The sequence below is a fragment of the Cynara cardunculus genome (genome assembly GCF_001531365.2).
Source record: "Cynara cardunculus var. scolymus isolate 2C chromosome LG 2, CcrdV1, whole genome shotgun sequence".
Classification (NCBI taxonomy): domain Eukaryota; kingdom Viridiplantae; phylum Streptophyta; class Magnoliopsida; order Asterales; family Asteraceae; genus Cynara; species Cynara cardunculus.
In genome coordinates this window covers 4,775,300-4,784,561 of record NC_037529.1, presented here as the reverse complement: position 1 = coordinate 4,784,561, position 9,262 = coordinate 4,775,300, and the positions used below count along the sequence as shown (strand labels likewise).

General features: G+C 35.6%; 1 protein-coding gene across 1 annotated transcript in view; it reads left to right on the top strand.

The window, feature by feature from the left end:
- LOC112507417 (dnaJ homolog subfamily C member 7-like) overlaps positions 1-6,189 on the top strand; it is a 12,016-nt gene extending 5,827 nt beyond the window's left edge. The window contains exons 2-11 of the mRNA XM_025111997.1: positions 1,420-2,187; positions 2,382-2,508; positions 3,096-3,248; positions 3,350-3,582; positions 3,713-3,770; positions 3,956-4,162; positions 4,476-4,675; positions 4,931-5,009; positions 5,088-5,228; positions 5,801-6,189. Of these exons, the coding sequence (XP_024967765.1) occupies positions 1,420-2,187; positions 2,382-2,508; positions 3,096-3,248; positions 3,350-3,582; positions 3,713-3,770; positions 3,956-4,162; positions 4,476-4,675; positions 4,931-5,009; positions 5,088-5,228; positions 5,801-5,851 (2,017 nt within the window). The 3' untranslated portion in view covers positions 5,852-6,189. The remainder of the gene's footprint in view (positions 1-1,419; positions 2,188-2,381; positions 2,509-3,095; positions 3,249-3,349; positions 3,583-3,712; positions 3,771-3,955; positions 4,163-4,475; positions 4,676-4,930; positions 5,010-5,087; positions 5,229-5,800) is intronic.
- Positions 6,190-9,262: the final 3,073 nt, after the last annotated feature.

The window sequence follows — 9,262 nt, the reverse complement described above, 5'->3', positions numbered from 1 at the left end:
GTCAGAATGTTGATGAATTGAAGAGCGCCGATTGTAGTGTTAGGGTTAAAGGGCGCCGGCCAGCAGATTAGGGTTGAAGGGGGCAGCAGCAGCAGATTAGGGTTGAAGGGGGCAGCAGCAGCAGATTAGGGTTGAAGGGGGCGGCAGCAACAGATTAGGGTTGAAGGGGGCGGCAGCAACAAATTAGGGTTGAAGGGGGCGGCAGCAACAGATTAGGGTTGAAGGGCGCCGATTTTAGGGTTAGGGAGAAGGATCGATTTTAGGGTTAGGGTTAAGTTTAGGGTTAGGCTCTGATACCATATAAAACTTGATATTGATTGTATTGATTGAAAAATAATAATAATCTGATACACCTTATATAGGTAAAACTAATTACACTTTGGACCCTAGACAATATTAATAATATAAACTAGACTAGTTGACTTAGTCTAACACAGGATGACAATGCCAAAACAATGGTGAACTAAATAATGGTTCATAGAGGATACCATCTACCAACAGGCTATGCCTTGAATATTCCCCTGTGCGATTCTCAAAAGGATCTAGGTGTGAATCTCAGAGTTTCTAGTTATGTTTCGGTCTTTTCTCCAAATACTTGCTCTAAACTTGTCTTTATCTTCAATTTGTCCTGTTGAGCAGGCATCATGGTCCAAGTTGGTTGAACGTTAACTTGACAAGTGATGAGGAAAATATGGGATCCTTCATTTAATCTATTTTCAATCTTCCACCGTTTTCATTTGTTTGTCCCATTTAGAGATGAGAAATGTAAGAACATTTTTTATATGAATGACTTCTAAGATTTCTCTTCTACGTAAGGTTTGGTTACAGTTAATATACTGCAGGCTTTGAATGCATGTCTTCTTAAATGGTTGATGGGTCTAAACTAAACGTTTCCAAGACTTTTTCTGGATCTGCAGCTGGGAGCTTCGATTGTTAGACATAGATTGATAGACTTCTTCTTGTAAACAATCACCATACAATCTTCTTTTCAGGATCCACTCAACAAAGTCATATGCAGATTCTTAACATGTGCCTGATCTTTGGGTACGAGCTGGCAATGGGAAAAAAGGACTAACTTGTTGGGTATGACATCTTTGAGGGCCTAATACCTGAGAATCATTATCAACTATTATAAGTTAGGAGTTGATCTACGGATTAAAATTATTAGAAGACACACAATGCTATTAAAAAAGAAAAAGCTACTCAGGCATGCTACAGGAAACATATGAGAAAGGATCAATTAGGTATCATTGCAAAGATAGTCAAAGGTGGTGATGAATTCTGTTACATTGACGATTATCTGCTTTAATTGATTTTACAGCACTGAATTGTTAGTTGCTCATATGCCAGTATTACTTTTGAATCTATATGTCATCAGATTGTCACTCAGTTTTTTTGAAAGAAGTTGATCTGTATCAGGGGAAGCCAAGCTTCTGGCAATGATCCATCAAAAGTCGGTGTCTTAGAGATTACTTCTGGGACTGCCAAGTTTAGAACAAAACCACTGATCACATCAACTGAAATTTCAACAAATTCAGAACCAGTAAAGCCCTTTCTTGATGAGTTGTCTTCGAAGAATGTTGATACAAGTCCGCTACTAGCAAAGATAGAACAGAAAGAAAATGAACTAATATTGCGTGGCCAAGAAATTGAGGGTCTGAACAGGCAGTTGATGGAAGTTACTACGGAGTTACGTTGTACTCGAGTCAAGAATGAGGAAATGATCCTAAACGTGAGCAAGCTTCAAAAGGATTTAGAAAAATACAGACAGGATTTATCATCTGCAAGAAACAAGGAAGCAGAGATGAGTAGGAAGTGTTGGCATATGAAGAACGAGTTTGAAGAAACTAAAGATGAGTTATATGAGAAGATAACAGAGCTTGAAGAATGTAAAGATCGGATGTATGAGAAGATAACAGAGCTTGAAGAGACAAATGATGCTGAAATGATGAAGCTGAAGCTAGAGACAGAGCAATGGAGGAAAGCAGCAAAAGCTATAGCTTCAGTTTTGGGCGGAGGTGCAGAGGTATGTTCGAAGACACCAGAACTGGAATCCCTTGTTCTATATTATAGCAACCGTGCTGCTAAAAGGATGTCACTTGGAAAGATGAGGAAAGCTGTCAATGACTGCAGAATGGCAACTCTATTAGATCCAAGCTTTCTTAGGGTCTGCCTAACAGCTGGGAAGTAAGATTTCAGGCATTTTGTTTTTCTTTTAAATCGTACATAAATACATGTATATATGTGTGTGTCTGTGTATATAATATTACCGAATTAAAAGAGTCGTCTGATATGATATTGTAGAGAGGCTTGATGCTATCTTGTATAATTGTTACTTATCAGAGAAATTTGTCTTATTATTTATGGTTCGTGTTACTCAGCTGTCATCTGGCTCTTGGAGAAATGGATGGTGCACTGTACAATTACAAAAAGTGCTTGGAGTCTGGAGTAATTTGCTTGGATAGAAGGCTTGCCATTGAGGCATCTGATGGCCTACAAAATGCTGAGGTACCATATGCTATTTATGAAACATTTTTTTAACTATTGCAGCTGAAAGTTGTTTATATCTAGCCACTAGCCTATCTAGCGGGTTTATGTAATAAAAACTCATGTACTTAAGATTATAAATAGATGCTGTGTGTGTGTGTCTGTATGTATATGTATGTATATATAGGGGTTTTAATGGACGTATGCTACCATCATATGCATACATTCATACATATACATACATACATACATACATACATATATATTTATATATAGTCAGGATCATGCAGAAAAAGGTGAAGGTACATTCATATTGTGTGAAGTAACATTCATATTGTGTGAAGGTTGTAACCTTCACATGACCTTCAACTGTGTATTTGAAGGTTAAATTATAGTGTGTGAAGGTTGTAACCTTCTCACAATATAAGGGTAACTTGACAGGTCTCACGACAAACATTCACATGATATAAAGGTACTTTCACCTTTTCTCACTTCACGTAAATGGGTTGTTCTCATCAGAACATTATGTATATTATACGTATGTATCAATGTATGTATTGGTTGATTCACTTTTTACAGCTTCTGACTGGCTTTTTCCGACTGGGCAGAAAGTGGTTAATTATGTCAACCAGTCTGCTGAACTTTTGGAACAGAAAACTTTGGAGTCAGCTACTAAAGCCTTGGAAGTTATTACGGAGGCCTTGTCAATAAGCTGCTACTCTGAGAAACTACTTGAAATGAAAGGGGAGGCTCTCTTTATGGTATTTGCTGCTGCAACTTGCTAGGATGTCATTAAGTGAATCAGCACATGTTAATTTGAAATATATTCTGACGATTGGCTTTATCTTGTGGAATGTAACAGCTGCGGAAGTATGAAGAGGTGGTTCAAATGTGTGAACAAACACTTGCTTTTGCTGAAAAGAATTATGCCACCATAAGTGATAGTAATCACACGTCAAATGAGGAGGAGCAAAAGCGGCTGTTGAAGCTTTGGAGATGGAATTTGATGTCTAGGTCTTACTTTCATATGGCTAGGTTTGATAAGGCCCTTGCCATCCTTGAGAAACATGAGAAATTAGCACCAGCTGAAACCAAGTAATATACATACATACATACATACACATATTTTGTATGCCTATTATAACCAAAAAGTTGCAGTTTTTAATGCTCTTTCAAAAGCATGAAATATGTCATTGAACTTTGTTTTTCCTGTCCTCCAATGTAGGACCGAAGCACCATCCGCTCTTTCAGCTGCCACTGTCTCTGAACTTCTTCGCTTAAAGGTTGAGCTAATGTCTCCCATTTAATCATTTGATGGTAGCCTTTGACCTGATTATGGTTGGAGATATTTCTCTTTGTAGATGATTTATGTTTTTCACTTGACAGACATAAATACAACGCAAACAGAGTAGGTTTTCTCCTGGGCAATGTTTGCATTTGTTTTTATTTACCACTTTGTCAACTCCAGAGTGCAGGAAATGAAGCTTATCAAGCTGGGAGACATAGAGAAGCAGTGAGGCATTATAGTAATGCGCTATTGCGGAGTGTTGAATGTAGGCCTTTCGCTGCTATCTGCTTAGGCAATCGTGCTGCTGCTCACCAAGCTTTGGGTGAAGTTGTTGATGCCATTGCAGATTGCAATCTTGCCATAGCTCTTGATGATAATTACCTCAAGGTCTCTTATGGTTTGTTGCTTTTTGGCACACAACTTAAACTGTTTCTCTGAAAATGAAATCTATATGCACTTTCCACCGAAAAATAGATGCAACAATTTTCATTGGCCTGGATGTCCTGAAATAACTGCAATATTTTCTTTCTTCGTAAATATTACAAAAGTGGTGTATGTTAGATGGCTGGGCAGCTGTTTGAAAAATTTGCAATATTTTATTGTTCTTCATATTCATTATAGAATATATGCATGAATATGGTTTTTTTTTTTTTTGTTGATATGATTGTTAGTGATTAAATTTTTTATGTCATGTTTCCAGGCAATTTCTAGGAGGGCTAATCTACATGAGAAGATAAGAGACTATGAGCATGCAGCCCTTGATCTTCAAAGACTAATTTCTCTTCTTGAAAAGCAGTGTGAAGCCAAGTATGTGGAAGAATTGAGAATAGCTCGTCAGCGCCTTTCATCCATCAATAGATACATGAAGAAAGAAATGACGTTGGATCTTTACCTCATCTTGTAAGTTTGCATTAGATTTATTTATTAGTGTGTAAGTCATTTGAGAACAATAAATATTTTGAGAACCAGCTATTCATGATGAATATAATGAATATTATGTTGAATATCATGAATGAACATTCATGAACGCAAATGTATGATATTCATAAATGAATAATATTCATGTATATTTATCATGAATAGTCGGGATTCATGGTTATACATGTTTTTGTTGTACCTCAACCATGGAATACTTACTTTACTATCCTGTGATAGGGGACTAAAAGGGTCAGAATCTGGTGCAGAAATTAAAAAAGCATATCATAAAGCTGCACTCAGACATCATCCAGACAAGGTTTTGTTTTGTTTTGTTTATATTTTCATCACATTTGGCTGTCGTATGATACTTGTAGCTGATTAGCTTTAAATGCAGGCGGGTAAGTTTTTAGTAAGAAGCGAGAGTGGAGCAGATAGCCATGTTTGGAACGAGATTTTCACAACCATCCATGAAGATGCCGACAAGCTTTTTAAGATAATTGGGGAGGCTTATGCTGTACTATCCGATGCCAACAAGGTTCGTATAGAACTTAAGTTCTACTATAGTCTTTTTTAAGCTCTTATATCAATTTTAATAAAGATAAACAAAAGTTTAGCTTCTCGTACTTCCTCATATTCATGGTCAACAATTCAGGGATATGGTCAACTTAGTCAATTGACTGAAATAGCCAATCCCATCAACCAAATTCACTTTTTAGCCACTTTTTGAAGGCTCCTCAAAATAGCCAGTCTTTCACACATGCTTTACTCATTTGCGGTAAAGACCGACTTCTGGATTCTTTAGGCGAAAATTTGAATCCTTGCACAAAAATCTGAATCTTTACCYAAGTTCTTTTTAATCTGAAAATCGAGTTTTTGCGAATGTGCAAGACATTTGCGTAAACTCCGGCTAAAATGGGAATTCAAATTGAAAAAGTGGCTAAAAAGTGAAGTTGGTTGGGAAGATAGGGCTATTTTGGTCAATTTCCCCTAATTTTATCTCTACATTTTGTTTAGGTTTCTGTATGTTGCTAATATGCTCTCATTTTCTCCTACTTTATCACATTTCCCATTAGAGTTATGGGTGTCTAATGTTGGCCTTTTCTACAGAGATTTAAGTATAATCTTGAAGACGCGATGAAGGATGATTTTGGGTGGTAAGTCGAAACTAGCGTCATATATTGCCATTTTGGAGCTTTACCTGGGTGGGCAGTTGGCCTCAATCTTTGGCTGAGGGAAGAAGGAACACCCTCAGGGCTTCAACTGAAATTCCCAGGCCAAGCTTATTGTGAGTAAAAGTGAATTCTATTTTCTTGCTTATTTTTCATTTCTGCCCCAACTTTTTACGGGCAGATAGTTTAGTGCRGTTTCTTGCAAATAACACAACTTCTAAAATATGATGGTATGTGATTACAAACCTCATCAAATGACCACAACTGTATATACTTCTTGACCTTTGAGATCTTTTCTTTTAGTCATAAGGACATGATTCTAAGGTAAAGTCATTGTGTTTATTATTGGCTCCCTGATGTCAAAACTTAGTAATACAAGATTAGAAGGTTTCTTAGAAATTTGCTCCTTGGTTGGAAGGTCGAAATTTTGTTTGTGTGCGTGAATTAGTAATAAGATATGATCTGTTAGAGGGTGACAACAGTAGGAGGGGTGGGTATCGCGACCCCTTCAGTAACTACGAACGCCCCAAGATTAGCGCATTAGGATGTGCCTATTTATCTCAAAAGGCGCCAATGCCCATGTCAGGATTACACCCATTTCCATCGAGTGGCAAAGTGGATTTGTTGTGCGAAGAGTGCGTTATGACCAATGGGAGCGGCTCCTTTATTGCATGTTGATTTTTGCGGTCGTTTGTAGCATAATTATGAATGGGATTTTGGTTAGTTGAGTCTTGTGTCAGATAGAGGTTAGGGTCCGTTTGGTATGCAAGTCTGTTTTTGAGGGATTTCGGTTTCATGTGAGGATTTGGATTCGAACTGATTTGAAATCATTAGTGTGTTTGGTTTGTAGGATTTGGAATAGAAATGGATTTCATTATTTATAAATAATTTATAGAAAAGTTATAAATAATCATAAAAATAATTAAAGTACATTTTTATTAATCGGTTTACAAAACAAATGGTTTTTAACATTTTTTAAAACCTTATTTCATAATAGATTGTAGCATATCAAAATAATTTACCCAATAAGCGTTTACCCATGTAAGAGTTAGTCATTCTCACTTACTGAGTAAGATTCTTCATCTTTATCATTGCTCTTACCGGGTAAGGTTTTTGACCATTATCATGTTCATCCGGTAAGGAAATTACATAAGAAGCATTTACCGGGTAAACGTTTAGTAAACGACTCCTAAATCGATAGTTTGACATTTGTGACAAATTGTTCACAAACAGGCTTCTTTATTGGGCTTGTGAAGTCACTCTTTAGACCATAATAGTACTAGAGCAATCTCCAATCATGAAAGAGATTCATGATTTTGTTATATCATATTTCTCTTTCTTTTATATCATATTTCTTTTCTTATATATTTAATAAACTTTTTATCTTCAATTATGAACCGATTCGTAACTTAAACTGATATTATTTTCTATTATCTAATTGAATTGGGTCCCACCGTTTTGATGAAAAGCGGTTCATGTTTTAAAACCTCTATCTTTCCACGTTGGCATGTATCAGTTCCTCCTAATAATGATGTAAAAATCTATGAACTGGTCCAATTGGCTTATGAACCTCTCATTAAAGATGCTCTTAATCGTTGTAATCACCTTAACATAAAAAAAAACTCCGATTAAACACGAATGGATGGAACCCGTTGGGCGTTTTCAAGAATATTCATTGGTTACCATGCAAAATGCATTGGTTATCATGCAGTTTTCGTGAGAAGCAAGTTAAATTCATCTGGTTTGTGCTTTTAAGCCATATATTATTAAAGACATAACATATAACACAAGTCATAACAGAAATATTGAGTCGTAGGGGAATCTAGGAAGTTTTTCAAGTGATTACACCATTTGATTATAAAAAAAACATAACTATGATATTTTCCAGATAATAATCATTGATCTGTTCGTTAGTTCCTTAATTTTCATATGTGAGGCACGTGTTCAAGTCTACTTATTGCAATTTTTTAGAAACATGATAGACCTGTAATTAACAGCTAAAAACTAAGAAAATGATTTAAACGGGATTCGAGCTTGCATCTGGGATGGGAGAAAAGCCATCTAAACCAACTTTACCAAAACAAACGTGTGTTATCATAGTCATTTCAAACTATATACAGTAGCACCCAACATTAAAATACAGTTGCACCTTTCATGAGCATAATTTTTTTAAACTAACGATGGAGGAACATAGCGACAACCTATATCTCAGTGGTGGTTCCACAAACTTAGGTGACTCGGGGCCTAGGGTATAAAAAAATCCAAAACCAAAACAGATTCGGGTTATTCAATTTGCAAGTTAAACTGTTTGGTTAACCAAATAAGGTAAATTTTGATTTCAATTATTTTTTTACCATATCGGTGAACCGAATAGCAAAATATGCTATTATTTAATTTATATAATTTCCATCTACATACATTGGTTTAAACATACAAAAAAACTAAAAGAACAAGAAATCGTGATATATTTAACGAAGTCAACAACCAACATTATCATTGTAACTTGATTGCAAGAACTAGCGGTAACAATATACAGTAAGAACGACTGTCAAACAAGAAACGGACTAGGCCACTAAAGAAACCGTCAAAATGATTGGAGACTAACGACATTTAAGTAAAAAAATTACATAGAGTATTTAAATTTTTTGACATTTGAGTGTGTCGTTACCCACCTTTATCAATGTAAGTCCTACCCTGTCGTATCTAATAAATTGGATCCGCCCCTGAATTGAGTGCTAAGATCCTCTCTCTTCCAAATTGTTCTTCCACTAATGGGCTGTTTGGTAATTATTGAATGGGTTGGTGTAGAATGATTAAGAGGCGCTCATGATATAGTGCAAAATAAAATATAAGTGTTTGATAATTATTTACAACAAAATTAGAGCTGTGAATGGTTAAGGGAGATTCAGGATATAAAATCATTCAGATGGTTTTAGAACCATTAAGAGTCAAAAAAWWWTTTTGTCAAACAAGATTCACCTCTTAACGATTCATATGTTGCCTYTTAATGGAACTATTAAGAGATAAACAAACAACCCATAAATATCTTATGATAGTTAATTTACTTAAAATAGAACAAAAATGATATAATTGATATAAAATAAGATTTTTTTTATGTAAATACGATAATTGATGAATCTTCTAATCTAAATATGTAATGATATTTTATCTGCTCTGTAGAAAGTTTTATGTAATCGGTAATCTTGGAGATTTCTTCCGGAAGTCCCCAAACTCCTACCAAAAAGGAGTATCTGACAATATCTACTGGTCATAACAAATGTGCATAAAAAACATTAGTTGTTTACCAAATATAGTAAAAGGAAAGATGACATTCCGAACCCGACGATATTGTTTCCATAAATGTAGGTTCGTAATTAACAATCACAACCGATTACGTAAT